This window comes from Eurosta solidaginis, chromosome 1 (genome assembly GCF_040869045.1).
Source record: "Eurosta solidaginis isolate ZX-2024a chromosome 1, ASM4086904v1, whole genome shotgun sequence".
NCBI lineage: Eukaryota > Metazoa > Arthropoda > Insecta > Diptera > Tephritidae > Eurosta > Eurosta solidaginis.
In genome coordinates, this window is record NC_090319.1 from 298,421,370 (window position 1) to 298,437,719 (window position 16,350).

The 16,350-nt window shown below is 35.2% G+C and overlaps 1 protein-coding gene across 1 annotated transcript in view; it reads right to left on the minus strand.

The window, feature by feature from the left end:
• Window positions 1–8,378: 8,378 nt before the first annotated feature.
• puf (ubiquitinyl hydrolase 1 puf) overlaps window positions 8,379–16,350 on the minus strand; it is a 92,136-nt gene continuing 84,164 nt past the window's right edge. Inside the window, exons 25-26 of the mRNA XM_067761172.1 lie at window positions 14,482–14,605; window positions 8,379–12,198 (exon numbers count right to left, since the gene is read on the minus strand). Of these exons, the coding sequence (XP_067617273.1) occupies window positions 10,921–12,198; window positions 14,482–14,605 (1,402 nt within the window). The 3' untranslated portion in view covers window positions 8,379–10,920. The remainder of the gene's footprint in view (window positions 12,199–14,481; window positions 14,606–16,350) is intronic.

Sequence of the window (16,350 nt, forward strand, 5' to 3'; positions counted from 1 at the left end):
ACCTTTTAATAAGTAATCTTTTAATATCTAATTAAAATTTTATTTTTACACAACCAACCTTAGGTTAGCTATTTTTTTATAATTTTTTTTTTTTTTTAAATATTTTTTTTTGTTTTTCATACATAAATATTTATGACCTTGGGTCAGAAATTCTATAGCATCATCGTTTTTGCTTTCGTTTCGTGTTTGTCATTTAATATATTTATTTATGTATATATGTATGTATCTATGTGTATTATAAATTGTTGTTATTTATTCTCATATAGAAAAAATTATTCTTGCTTAGTTAAAAACTGCTACTTTTTGTTTATAAAAGAAAGCTAAAAAAGCAGTATACACAAAGCAACGCGGTCAATGTGTGAAATTATAGAAAAATAATGGAGGGTTTTGATTTACATTGTATGTATGTATATTAGGCCGTTCCGTATACTTTTTTTCAAATATTAAGTTTGCCGGGCAGAATATAATAAATAATGGTCTAAAAGTAAGTCGTGCAAAATTTCCCTCGAATTGGATAACTCTAAGAACTGCTACGTTGCATTTGAAAATGTCTAAAATGATACGCAATCAGGGTGCATCAGTATATCAATGTATATAAACTAATAATTGATAAACGTTAATTTTTTTTATCATTTATTACAATTGTAATGGGTCTGAGATTTCGTGAAATTATCGAATTTCAACAAGAGAGGAAAACATCATTATTGTGCTACTTAAAAAATCTCCAGTTTTTATATGGAACTGCGGGAAACGACTTTCAGACCATTAAAGATCTTCCTTCGCCCTAAGATCCCGCCATATAATGTTTTTCAATTAGACCTAGAGTTTATGAGCTATTTATACACCTTTTCCAGTTTATGTTCAAAAAATTACAATTGAAGTTCAGAAAATTTCAATTCAAGTCCAGAATTTCCAATTTAAATTCAGAAATTTACAATTCAAGTTCAGAAATTTACAATTCAAGTTCAGAGTTTTCAATTCATGTTCAGAAAATTGCAATTCAAGTGCAGAAATTCCATTTTAAATTCAGAAATTTACTATTCAAATTCAGAAAGTTACAGTTCAAGTTCAGAAATTCCAATTTAAGTTCAGAAAATTACAACTAAAATTCAGAAAATTACCATTCAACAATGACAATTAAAGTATGTAACATGGTAAATGTTAGCGCTAATAATGTGATTCAAGGATATGAAGGCCTACTATCTGTTAAGAAATTGGACTTCTTAACTCACTTAAATCAATTTTGCTCACATGAAGGATATAGCGAAAAAAAACTGTTTCCTCTCTTCTCTCTCCTCCTCTCATAAGAGGTCAATTACAAGGACATCCAGCTATATTCTATGTAAAGGTCACAAGCATTGATCTGCATTGAGTATGACAGTAGTGATGACGAAATCAACGGTGTGTCCACAATCCCACAAATAACGTAGAAGTACTGTGTGCACAGATCAAGTCTTCCGCCGCCTCGCAACTCTGTGGAGGTCCCCCCTTCTACTGCTTCCAAACTGCGGTGTACTTTCATGGTCGGAGCGTCCTCTTGCACTTGCTACAAAGAGTTATCCTCCGTTTGATTTCTTAACTCGGGATGTACACGCCTTGGAGAAAACTTGGGGTACAGTATATCCAAGCCACCATTGTCAACGAAGCATCAGCACTTCCGCAAATAACATATAAGTATTACATTACGTAGTATGAATTGGAATAACTTTTTTAAAATAACACCCTACTTATAATTTTCTGAACTTGAAATGCAATGTTCTGAACTTGAATTGTAATTTTCTAAACTTGAATTGTAATTTTCTGAGCTTGAAATGAAAATTCTGATCTTGAGTTGTAATTTTCTGAACTTGAATTGTAATTTTCTGAATTTAAATTGGAATTTCTGAACTTGAATTGTAATTTTCTGAACTCGAATTGGAAAATCTGAACTTGAATTATAAATTTCTGAACTTGAATTGTAATTTTCTAAACTTGAATTGTAATTTTCTGAGCTTGAAATGAAAATTCTGATCTTGAGTTGTAATTTTCTGAACTTGAATTGTAATTTTCTGAATTTAAATTGGAATTTCTGAACTTGAATTGTAATTTTCTGAACTCGAATTGGAAAATCTGAACTTGAATTATAAATTTCTGAACTTGAATTGTAATTTTCTGAACTTGAATTGCAATTTTCTGAACTTGAGTTGCAAATTTCTAAACTTAAACTGGAAAAGGTGTATACTTATGCGAGAAATAGAGCACAATTCACAGTCGCATCGTGATATTTTGCATACATCAATAAGGAAAAATTATTTGGTTTTGATTAGGCTAAGATAGCAAAGCTCAACCATTTTCACATCACATTGATGTGGACCATTTTCAAATCGGGTCAGAATTAGCAAAGTTATGGCAAATTTAGTAAAGTTATATTATTGTTGTTGTTGTATTAACGATAAAGGCATTCCCCGAAGGTTTTGTGGAGTGTTATCGCTGTTGATAGTTCTTTGCCGGATATAGATCCGGTACGTTTCGGTAACAAGAACCATTAAGGTAATAGCCAGACCATCTCGGGAACGATTAATATGACCACATTAAACTTTCTAGGCTAAACATGTGTGTGAAACATTCATATTTGTAACATGATTCCCCTCGCCTAGGTGAGTTTGACAATCGGATTGCGGAAGCTCTGAAGCTATAAAGCTTTGCCATTATCAACCCTTTGAATTTCAGTTAAGTTATATATAGCTTCATTTGGTATTACGATATGCTTTAAAAAGGTAATAAAGTATTTGTTGATTGTTTAAATAAATATGGTATGAAATTGATTAAGCTTTAATAGTAACGTTTCATTGAGATATCCAGCTCTGGATCACGATTGGAACGATCTAGATCAGTTCTATGAGATTGGGCAGCACTCAACTCATGTGTACACATAATGGGGTACCTGTTATTTACAAAGTTTTTTGCCCGAATCGTCCCTAATTGTTTATTTTAAAATTCAAAACACATTATCAAACCAATAATTAGTATTATAAGTTCTTTAAATCATGCCACAAATGCGATATATTTTGTTCTATATAAAATTGTATAGGATCTTGCACATAAGATTATTTATTATTGTAGAGACAGAATGTCTCAAATTGTGCGAGCGTGAAAATGGGATAAAACTGAAATAAGCCAAGAAAGCAAATACAACACAATAGCCCAATGGTTAGGCGATTGTGATTTCAGCAGTTTGACCGAGGTTCGATTCCCGATGAAACCTGTTGAAATAAATAAACATTACGAAATTGCCTGATGATGATGACGTGGCGTTTTCGAAATGGTACCATCGCAATATGCCAGTAAATGTTTCCGTCTTTTCAGTTTTTCCAATAAAAACCAAAAATAATAATTGAATAACAATTATCATTTCTCGGTGTCAAGCTCATTAATTCTTAAAAGTCTTACATAAAAAAAACTACAATTCCATTACTTAAAAAGCGGGGTCGGCAGTTAAAGAAAATACTAATTTTGAACCAAATAACAATCGTCTGAAGGCTGATATTAAAAATTGTACATCTGTCAGGAGTTATGTGCTAAAAACAATTGCACATTTCTTGTGATTTTTATATTTTTCATATTTCATTGTTATACTCATCCACACTTACACAGAAGTGTTCCATGAATACATTTTGACGCACAAAATTTTCAATTGAAATTTTCTAGGAACATTTGGTAATGTCATTAATTTTGACCTGGCAAATGTAACGTTTTTCCAGCATTGCTTCAAACAAATATTATTTTATGTCCTTTATAATTTGTTTTCAGACCAATGCCCAGTTTTTCAGTACAAATTTAACTCAGTTTTGTCAGCTAAACACGCTTAAACTTATTTTGCAATTTATCAGTTTAATTTAACTGAAATTTGAGCTGAGCGTAAGCGACAGATCTGGCAGGGTTAAACTTTAGTTAACCTTTCAGATATTTGCTTTCGTTCGCAATGGCGTCGAATATATCCAACAAGCATTCGGCTTGAAAAAAAGGAGTTTTTAAAAAGCAACAAATGGTACTACTTAAGTTGAGAAAAAGATAGTTCTCAACTTGTACTGAAGTATTTATTTATTTATTTATTAGTTAGTAATTATATTATAAAATATGTATATACATTATTAAATCAGTTGTCGGGATGGACTGTGATGCCGAGCAACGGGAATTGATTATTAGTGCTATCGGAATGGACGTGATTTCGAGCAGCTGATGTATATTTGACACATAACCAGTAGGGCTGCGATGTGTGGGAGGTTGGAAAGTACGTGATTCCAAGCCACCCGCCCAAAGTTACTGGAGCTGGTGATAAGACGTGATTTCGAGCAGCTGATGTATATTTGACACACAACAAGTAGAAAGGTTGGAAAGGACGTGATTCCAAGCCACCCGCCCAAAGTTACTGGAGCTCGTGATAAGAGTGGGAGGTTGGAAAGGACGTGATTCCAAGCCACCCACCCAAATCATTGCGTATTTAATGTAGTCAGCAGATATTTTTTATTACGTAGAGTGTGTCACACGTATCAATGCTTTTGCAGTGCTTATTGAAGTCAGTAAACAGACAACGAAGAGGTTCGTGCATTTCAAAATTCGATCTGCATGTGCTTATATGAAGCGGTTGAAAATGTCTGGTCGAAAGGGAACATTAAAAAAAATTTCACCGAGCAGAAAAGGGCTATTTACCATACCTCTAATAAGTTTTACTACAAATAACACACCTACCATCTCCCTACGACTCCGTAACGTAGGGAGCTGAACAAGTTTTAAACGGCAGGAGTAGGGAGGCAGAATCCTTGAGGGGTCCCATCGTAAGTCCCTTAGCGCAAAAATCAGGAATTGCTTTTGAACCGACTCTAATTTGTCGCAGTGCGTCTGGTAACGAGGGTTCCAGATTATAGAAGCGTATTCTAATATTGGCCGTACCAAAGATATACAGACCAATTCTAAATATTATCGCGGAATTTTGTTCTCGCGGATTTTTTTATTCCCGCGGAAATATTCCTCCAATTCTGTTCTCCTAGGGAGAACAATAATTGGGGAATAGGAATTTCGAATTTTCGAAGTCAGCTGTTTTGTCAATTGAAATTTCGTTGCACATTTCTTCTTCTGTTTAAAAAATTGAAAAGTTAAATTATTGTTGCAAATTTGTTGGAAATTAAGAAAAAAAATATAAACAATGCACAGTATTTATAGCATTTCATGTGGTATTCACTGAAATGAGTAATGAATTGGTGCCACAGCAACATCAACAGCGGAACATAAGAAGAAGACGGCCGCATAACACAAATCTGCCGGAGTTGCCTGCTTTCATTCAGCAAAGCAATTTTCTGGCGGCCAAGTTGAGTTGAATTCGTCCTTCGTCATATGCCAAAATCTATTTAAGCCTTATTAAAAAATCCTTGCGCAATTCCGGATGGCTGCATCAAATATGTATACCAAGAGCTCTACCGTTGCTTATGATATACTTTTCGACTTAAAATAAAGAATATTGTTGTTGTTGTATTAACAGTGAGAATATTGTGGTAGAATGTAAATACATATTTTAGCAAAAATTTGTACAAAAAAGTGTTCTTTCTTAAAATAACCAATTTCCTTTAACTATTTTGATGCATTCCCTTTAATTTAAATAGTGAAAAAACTCCTATGAAATGGCAGAGAAATCTCCCTCTCCCTCACATTCATAATACCTACTTTTCTCCCATAACCGGTTTCCGCTTTTTCCAACATTGTTCAGAATAGGAGGAAAGGGAGAAGTGAAAAAACTCACAAGGAATTTTTATTTATAATACGAGGAATGGGAGAAGGGAAAAAACTCGCACGGAATTTTCGTTTAGAATTGGGCTGATAAAGTGAGTTTTAGTAATATATGGATCATCGAATTCTTTAGACCATCGTTTGGCGAACGCCAAAGTCCCTTTGGCCCTGTTCACGCAGCTTTCTATGTGCAATTTAAAGTCGAGTTTAGGGTCCATCGTAACCCCAAGGTCTACAAAACTAATGACTTGCTTAATTGTATAATCGTCAATCATATACTCGTAGGATTGGTATGATTTCCTTGTAAAGCACATGAACTTGCACTTCGGCAGGTTTAGTCACATAACATTTACACTACACCATTCGACTAGGCTATTCAGATCCGATTGTAGATTTGATCTATCCACAGGTGAGCGGATAGGTATAAGAAGCTTGACATCATCAGCGTACATTAGCGGCTTGCAGTACTTCAAAACATTTGGAAGGTCGTTAATGAACAGCGGAAACAGCACTGGACCAAGGTGGCTGCCTTCAGGAACACCAGAAGTAACATTTATAGCTTCTGACCTACAGTTATTAAATATAACTGTTTGTTTTCTATCCATCAAGTATGAAGATATCCAAGATAGAAACAAAGCCGGGAAGCCAAAACGATCGAGTTTGAACAGAAGAAGTGAATGGGAAACTTTATCAAAAGATTTACTAAAATCAGTATAAATTACATCAATTTCGCTATTAACCTTAAATCCGTTCATCATATGAGTTGTGAACTCAAACATGTTAGTCACGGCAGATTTACCCGAGCAAAAACCATGTTGACACAAGTCAATGATTGAGGATACCCTATGATCTAGTTGCATTGTGACGATTCAAAAAGTTTGGGTATAGCACTAAGCTTTGCTATTTCTCGATAATTTAAAACGCATGATCTATTCCCATTTTTGTAAAGTGGTATTATAAAAGACTCTTTCCACTTTCTGGGAAATATTCCTTGCTTTAGGGATGTGTTAAAAAGACATGTAAGAGGTTTATACAGGAATTCAGCACACGTTTTTAGCACAAGAGATGGAATCAGGTCCGCTAGAATAGCAAATTTTTAGGCCTTCTCTAATTTTACTCAAATGTAAGATTCCAATACTACAGTGTTTCTACGAAAATAAAATGAAACATGTACAATTTATTTTTAATTTATAACGCTACATTACTGCTACCAACCAGATGCTTATTTCTCACAATTAATAGATGTTGGCTTTGGTGGTACCACCTTGGAGAAGATTTTTTTCAACTCCAGCTCTAATACAGGATATCAACTGGAGAAATGTGCTGGACATTTATTTCAGAGCTTTAAATTTCTCTCAAAAACACTCAGTGGTTGGAAAATAATTTGAGAATGATGTTGGAGATCAAGTCGAGAATTATAAGTTTGCCGCAATTTCTCAAAGGCTGCATAGTGAGTGGAAAATGATGTTGGATATTAACTTCAGAACTAAATACATATTTCTCGAAGGCTGGAGAAATATTTTTTCCATGTTTGTGGGTTTAACAAAATGCAGCTATTGGCGTATCTACAAATTATTTAGATAATAAAAAAACAATGTTGCTGTACAAAAAAATGGAACCCAAACTGTAGTTAAACTGAGGTTTAAGTTTAAGCAAACTTAGTTTAAGCTTAGCTTAACCAACTACTGAAAAACCGGGCCTTACAGGTCAATATGTATGCATGAGGTGTCGACTGGAAAAAAGTTGGTAAATATCGGGTACCCTAGTGCATATGTCTGTAAGTGCTACCAAGTAAAAAGTAAACGCTGTCAAAAATCTACTACAATAATAAATATAGTTTAAAAAAAACCTTACCACGCGCCGTCACACAGGTTCATGTCTCCGCTATTAAGCACAACTCGTTTTGTATCGAGTTATTTAACCATTGCCCTCAATAATTGCCGCTAGATGTGTCTCTTTGCGCGCCTAGCCTAGAGTTACAAACATACGAACGTGTTAAAAAACAAAACGTACAGCCTTATTATGTAACTCGATTCGACACAAAATTCCTTTCGTATTTAAAAAAAAAAAAAGAATTTGATCTGACAGCATTCAAATCGAATTTCTTTTCGTTTACTCTCCACAGAACCGCCTTACGGATCCGGAATTGATCCAGATAAATATCATGATCACGACGTTGTTGTTGCATTGTCGTGTTACAATTTTATTCGGGATCTGGATCAAGCTTCATTGGAACTCAACTAATATTACAACAAAGCTTAGGCAAAATACTTGCTCGAAAGGTATTATGCAATACACTACTATACGAATTTGAATAATGCTCCGTTTCGCGCACATCATTATATGGCGGGATGATAGGGCGAATGAAAATCTTTCGCAATTGCATATTTAAAACTGGAGATATTTTAAATATTACGAATTGCGTTTTCTTGTTTTTTGAAAGTCGAAAATCTCACACCCAAGCCACGTTTAATGATTTTTACTTTCATTATCTAATTATCTACGTTATTTGACGTAGTAAATGATAAACAAAAAAAACTTGTATCAATTATTTTATATAAACTTCTGCAACCTAATGCATATGGTTTTAAAAATTTTCAAATGCAACGTAAGAGGTATCCAGTTTAATTTTAATACTATTATTTATTAAATTCCGTCCGGCAAAGCAAACTTTTTTTTTTAACGAACGTATATTATAATTTAATATTAATATTTCATTCTATCTAATTTAACCAATTTGCAATTGTTTATTAGTCACATAATATGTAAATACGTATGTATAAAGGGTGATTCAAAAACAAATATTTTTTCTGCGAAACAGCAAAGTTGCGTTTGAGTATTGAAGGAAAAAAACGGTTAAAAATGAGTCTTCAATATTTATATGGAGCTAGCCCGCATAGCATTTGTCAACATTTCCCTCAAATAATACAAATTATTTTAACAGAAAAGTCTACGAATCTGTTGTATTTTCGTTATCGTTAAAGTTCATGAAAAATTTAGTCAACTTAAATGTTGTTGGACATTTCCCCACTAAATTCTCTGCTCAGCCCTTTTTTGTGTTAAGCTGGCACCTCTAAATTACTTTGGTGAACGCAAGCAGAAAAATAACTTTAAAGCAATAGCGGTATTTACTCTGCCTAGAAACCATAGAAAACGTAGAAACTTTTCCATTTTACTGTTAAAAATTGTCTACACTTGTGAAACATTTTCTACGGTTTCTACATGATTCTATTACTAGAGGTTTGTTTGTTCTCCAATGATGACAGATCTTTGACACTCCCAAATTGAAAAATCTGGACGGGTTGCTTTTACGAAGTAAGGAAAACGGGGAATAATTCAATCCCCTTCAGTGAAAATTGTAGTAGAAAAGTATCTTTGGTAGTATATTAGTAGTGGTCTACGGTTGACTTAATGCAAAATGAAATGAATTTGTTAATAACTTATGCTATAGTTGTGTTGACAGTTGTATAAAAAAATAATCAAATGAATGGTTTAAAAGTTCCAAAGCACTCCCACGGAAACCAAAAAGAGTTACAGACAAATGATAAGAGTCATGCATTTTTGAATATCTTCATGTCCCTTGCTATTCAATAGTTTATTGGGAGATTTTTTCAATAGCATATTCGAATGGCAAACAACTATACTACGACGGTCCACTATAGTTAACGAAATACATAATGCGAACCCCTCCAAAAAAGTAAAGAAATTAAAGCTTAAATTTTTGATAGTTTAGGGTATATAAAACATAAACGAAATGTTTGAGTCTGTTACAAAGAAAAACTTATTCTTGAAACGCCATCATATACATATGTACATAGGTATGTTAAAAAAGGCAAAAAAAAACGTATTTTCTTTTTGAAAGTGAACCAACCTTGGCTATTTCCAATGATTACACTGGTTTACAGCCAAAATGCACCAGAGACGCCATTATGAAATTCCTATGTAAAATCACCCCCTGATTTCGAAAATCCGAATTTTTTTAAATTCTATGGTAACGTTTTTGAGATATTTACGAAAAAAATTGGGTCCACTTAGTCATATATATCTCGAGAACGAATTGAGCAATTCCAAAACGGTTTGAAGCTTTTAAAAGGTAATAAAATTTGCTATAAACTGTGCATACAACACTAGGACCTGCAGATTCAAAGATAACGAACAATCATTACGGAGTTTTTAAATTTTTTTTGTAAAATATAAAAAAAATGTGTACTTCGCGAGGGAGGATCTCGAAAACTTTTTATTTTTTTTTTTGCAGATTTTTTCCCTCTAAGCTCTGTTTTATTACAAAAAAAAAAGCTTTCAATCAACAAAATCGATGGACTAATAGAAAAGTTATAAGCATTCAAGTAAATATATCCATTTAATACTCAAGTACCCTACTGGTACATATGTATGTGTTAGTATTCGTATATCAGTTCGTTAGCGAATACTAACACATATTTACCAGTAGGGTACTTAAGTATTAAATGGATATATTTACTTGAATGCTTATAACTTTTCTATTAGTCCATCGATTTTGTTGAATGAAAGCTTATTTTTTTTGTAATAAAACAGAGTTTATATTTTTACAAAAAAATTGCAAAAATCCGTAATGATTGTTCGTTATCTTTGAATCTGCAGGGTCTGGCAAAAAGTGTTGTATGCACAGTTTATAGCAAATTTTATTACCTTTTAAAAGCTTCACACCGTTTTGGAATTGCTCAATTCGTTCTTGAGAAATATATGATAAATGGGCCCCTTTTTTTTATTAAAAAACAGTTATTCGTAAATATCCCAAAAAAGTTACCATAGAATTGAAAATAACCGTGATTTTCGGAATCAGGGGGTGATTTTAAATAGGAATTTAATAATGGCGTCTCTGGCGCAGAAAAAAAGTTGAAATGTGTGATCCAGTGTTATTGCTTTAAGGTTTAATTAAATAAAGATATTAATATAAGTTTAGTAACAGTAATTATGCGAATACTTTAAGAAAAAAATGAAATTCGCAATAAAACTACGTAACGTATGTATAATGTGTATTTCGTATGCGCCTTCTACTTATGTATATATTTTAACACGCACACTCTCTCTCTATCTCTCTCTCTTACTTTCAACTTAGTGGCAGCATTATTCCAGCATCTTACCGAAAAATAAAATATTTAGTAAATCATTAAACGACAACTAAATTTGTTGTGAATGAAGTGCGGCAGCGGTTACAGCCGATATTGAGGGAGTTGGATTTGTTGTTGTTGTTAGTTGGGACGATGTTGTGTTTGCATTTGTATCTGTTATTGTTGTCGTCGTTGTGGCATTGTTATCATCTTTGTGCATTGCCATGGTGGTGGTGGTGGTGATGGTGTTTGATTTATTTGGACATATTCCATTATTATTTGATTCTCCTCTTGTATCAACATTTTCTTTGTAACACATTGCCTTTGTAGACTTTTTTGTTGCTGTCGCCGAGCTGGGAGAAGACGAAGGTGATGGTGCATCAGTTGAAGCAGTCATATCAGCCCTACATGTAATTTCTGCTATATATGCAGCCATTTCGCTATCGTCACCACCACCACCCTGATCGACGGACGTTGGCGAATTGCTACTTTCATCCCGTTGCATTAGTACGAGTATGCTACGTATGTATGTCTCCATCGTTAGCAGGAGTTTAATGCGTTTTTCATGCTCATCCAAAATACGCATCTCAACTGGTTTCTTTTGCATATTTTTATATTGCTCCGCAACTGTTTCAGCTGCTGCAGGTGTGATTAAAGTCTTGGAGGTTCCAGGTGATGTATCTTCAGACATATTCTTTTCAGCATTCTCCTTAATTTTTATAGTCGTTGTTTTTGTGGTTTCTTCGCCCCTCCGATTAGCACATGCATCATTTTGTTCGTTTGTTTTTTCCGCTGTTTCATTCCCTATTTTGTCTGTGCTTTCACTTTTATTTTCACCGTTCTCACACTTATCAATAGTTTTACTCTCAATGACCTCGCAACTGCTTGTTTTACCATCTGTTGGAGATTTATCCGTTTCCATAGCCTCTTCTGAATCGTTGGCAACTTTGGCAGCTATATTTGATTCCTTCTCGTTTTTCTTTTCCATCGAAGCACTATCCGTCACAGATTCGTTTACATCACCAGCTGTAGATGTCGACGCGTTTGTCTGGGTTTCAGCTGGCGTGTGTTTTGTTTGATCTTCTTCATCGGGTACATTACATACTTGCGACGATGACTTGGCTTGTGCAATTTCTAATTCAGCTACTTCTTGATAACGCGAAGTCTTATACAACAATGCTTTTAAAGATCCTCGCAGCTGTTTACGGACGGAAGTGGGTATGCCTGTGCATTGGGCTATCACACGGATGGCAAATAAATCGCCGCATAAATCATCGAGATCCTCCTTTGAATGCATTGAATAACTAATCGTATAGAGAAGGCGCGCAATAGGCAGCTGGGCGGCAATCTAAGATGAGTTCATATATATGTATGTTTATGTCAATAAATTTCAATGCACCTTTTATAATTTAAAAAATATGTAAATTCTCTAAAACAAAAACGCAGTTCCTACTCCCTCAAGGAACTTTACTTAAGGAACAAGAAATTTCCACAAGGCGCAGCCTTCCCTTTTTAATTCTTTTCATTCTTATATAACATGTATTAGAAGGGACAAATGCAGATATTCGAAAAAAATAAAAGCGATACACTGAATAGTTACACAAAAGATGTAATGCACTGGAGCCGAATTCCAGAATTTAATTGGCATAGCAGGTCCCAGTTCGACCCTAACCTCAAAAAAAGGTCATTTGAAAGTGATTTATTTTTTTTCTTTTTTTTTTTTGAGAATAGAGCAGCACCATGGCCCGTTAGTAAGTCTGACTGCGGATTCGAGGTCAGCGCATAAAAATGCATGCATATTACCAGATCCGCCAGCTATGTTGTAGTTGTTGTTGTAGCGATAAGGACACTCCCCGAAGGCCTTGGGGAGTGTTATGGAATTGATGGTCCTTTGCCGGATGAGGATCCGGTACGTTCCGGTACCAAGCCCGCCCACATGCGACCTTCGAAGCCAGCCCGCCTTCCCACCCCTCAAATCCATGAGGAGTTCCGAGTCGCCAGAGCCTCGGCTGGTAATGAAACAGGATTCGCCACGGATAGGTGAGGTTGACCATTGGGTTTGGAGAAGCTATATATTGCGCTGGCAATCTGAAAAGGTTGCGCTACACAACCCCTTTGAATCTGGTATTTTAGCCGCCTCTTACGGCAGGCATACCTACCGCGGGTATATTCTAATCCCCTAACCCGCTGGGGATACATTTTGTATGTCGGGGTTGATTCTGGATAGGTAAGAGTTTAACTGTTACAGTATCCAGATCGAAGTTGAGCTAGAGTGACTCGCGTTTCCCTGGGAGTGTGCGTTCCTCTTCCGCAAATTTTGAGTACTGGATTTATGGGGCAATTCCTGGCATAAAGATCCGACGCCTGTTTGTGGAGTTCACTGAGGACCTGCTTGTGTTTTTTTGCTTCATACGGCTGAGTTCTCAGGTGCCGTATTTCCTCATAATGCTTACGGAGATTACTCCATAAGCCCCTGGGAGGTGTTGGCTCATCAATCAGATGTCTGTTGGGATGCCCTTATTTCTGGGTATTCAACAGAAACTGTTTGGTTAGCATCTCATTTCGCTCACTGATGGGGAGTATTCTCGCCTCATTATGTAGATGATGTTCTGGGGACATAAGAAGACAGCCCGTGGCGGTTCTGAGAGCAGTATTTTGGCAGGCCTGTAGCTTCTTGCAGTGAATAGGGTTTAGCTTTGGCGACCTAGGGGACGCGTAGCATGCAATCGGTTGGCCAATTGCTTTGTAAGTGGTAATGAGCGTTTCTTTGTCGTTCCCCAAGTACTGCCAGCAAGAGATTTGAGGACTTTATTACGGCTCTGGATTTTCGGTACAATTGCGGCGGCATGCTCACCAAAATGTAGATCCTGATCAAACGTCACACCCAAGATTATGGGGTGTAGGACAGTCGGTATGACGTGGTTGTTCAAAATGTTCGACATTTGAGACGTCCATGTTGTAAATAAGGTCGCGGAGGATTTAGTCGGTGATAATGCCAGGTTTCGCGAGGCGAAAAACTGGAGAGATCAGGGAAGTAGCCGTTTATTCTGTTGTAAAGCTCATCGATCTGTGGGACTGGGCCTGTGGCCATTATTGTGCAGTCATCGGCGTAGGAGACGATAGTAACTGCTTCTGGTGGCGAAAGGTAGTTTTGATATGTAGAAGTTAAACAAAAGTGGCGATAGGATACCACCCTGTGGCACCCCTTGTTTAATTCTTCTTGGTTTTGATGTTTCCTTTCTAAATTGCACCGATCCGCCATCTATCTATTTTTATTGTGACTGTCTAATTCGCCACTTTTAAAGAACCTTTAGGTATCTGCGCATAGCCATAAAAAATTTACTGGATCTGGTAATGCGGCAAATCTATTCACATGTATTTTGATGGGCGGAATTCGATTATGCTATCAGATTTAGCCTAACGAGTCATATAATAACTGTTGTGTAGATAAGTTTGAACACAAGACAAATTAATACGTTTTAAGAAGAGAGGGCTGGCCACGCTTTACTTTTTAAGTTTTTAATAACAAGGAAATTTTTTTTAAAGTTTATATATCAGTCTCTTCAATAAAATTGATTTGGTACAATACTCAGCCGAATGTTGTACAGTTTTATAATAAAGATGATCTTACCTTCGGATAATAGATTTCTAAGAAATTTCTTATGTAGTGATCACTCAGAGAGACCCGCTCGTCCCTTAAGATAATGTGTATATATTCTACGAGACACTGACTATTAATAAGGAGCTCAGCATATCTGTAAATAAAAAAATTAATTATAAGCATTTATTGAAACTAATACAATGTACCCCGTACATACACTGAAAGAAATGGTGCTAGTAAAATCAACAAATCTGTTCTGTTGCTCTTGACTTAACGGAGATTCGGTGAAATTGATCGAATTATGGTTAATTCATGGTCATTTTAACAGCGAACAACAGTCAATGCATGAGCACATTTCAAAGAGAATTTTGCACTCACTGCGCTCTCTACTTTGTACATATGACGATGGTGCTACTTGTTTAAAAAAACACCAAAATAAGAAAACCACCAAATCGAATAAACACATAAATTGGAAAAACAACAAAAAACTAGTTTTTCAGTTATCAATACAAAACAAAAACCCCTTATTTGAATTTAATGTGCATAACACTGCAAAAAATTATGCGATAGCGGGACACCTATTTATCGGGTACAATTTTGCAACTTCTCCTCCAAGCGAAATGCAAAATTGCGCCCTCTTGTTGCAAAAGTTTTGTGTAAACGAACAGGATTTTTCCAAAATTAATAACATTTCGTTCAAGTTTTTACGAATTTTCTCTCACGCGAACGAATCGAAGAAGATAATAAAAAAATAAAAAAACATACTTTTTTAATGTTGATGTTTCCGCCAGCATAAAGTTTGAGTTATTTTGGAATCGTTTCAAAGTGAACTTTTACGAGAATTAAACTTGCCGAATTACATGTATAGTTACTCCAGTGGTGAATTACCTTCCAGCGATTTCATTCTTTACTTTTCTATAACTTACAAGTTCACTATTTAACATGTTATGTCAAACATTTGTACTACAACTTTTGTTCGAAACAATCACGTGTGGCAACTCTACATGCGAGAGAAGAAATTGAGAATGAGCTGCAAATGAAAGAATTGAGAATCAGTTTCGTTACTACTATTTATTTCAGGGTTGGGCCTGTAAACTGTTTACATTATTTACATTGTTTACAGGCTAATTGTTACGTAAACAATTTTTTGCTTTTTTTTATGAGTCAGAAACAATCTACTACTAATTAAGCATTTTCACAATTTTTCAAACAGTAAAAAATAATAATAAAAAAATAATACAAAAATACGCTTTAATATTTAGTATTTTAATATTTTTTATTCATTTTCACTGTCCGATTCTTCATTGTTTTGGTCAATTTTTATTTTATAATAAATTAAAAAGTAACTTTTTGGACCTTTCAAATCGATCTGTTTGACTTGACAGTTTACAATACAAGTTGATAAATGTATGGGATTCAAGGGATTGTGTAGCGCAATATATAGCTTCTCCAACCCAATTGTCAACCTCACCTTCGAGCGGCGAATCCCGTTTCACTAACAGACGAGGCTCTGGCGACCCCAAGCTCCTCATGGAACTTGGGGGTGGGGAGGGAGGGATGGCCTGAAGGTTCAATGTGGCCATATAAATCGTTCCCGAGATGGTCGGGCCAGCACCTTAATGGTGCTGTGTTACCGGAGCGTATCGGATCTGTATCCGACAAAGGACCATCACATCGATAACACTCCCCAAAGCCTTCGGGGAGTAACCTAATCGCTACAACAACAACAACATAAATGTATACAATTTTTTACATTATTTACAATTGTTTACAATGAAAGTGTAAACAATCCAAAAAATGTTGTAAACGCGCAACCCTGATTTATTTTCATCTCTATTTGAAAAGTAAAGTGACGCGCGGCGAAGTTCAAAACTGTAAATTAAACAAATTATAAAAAAA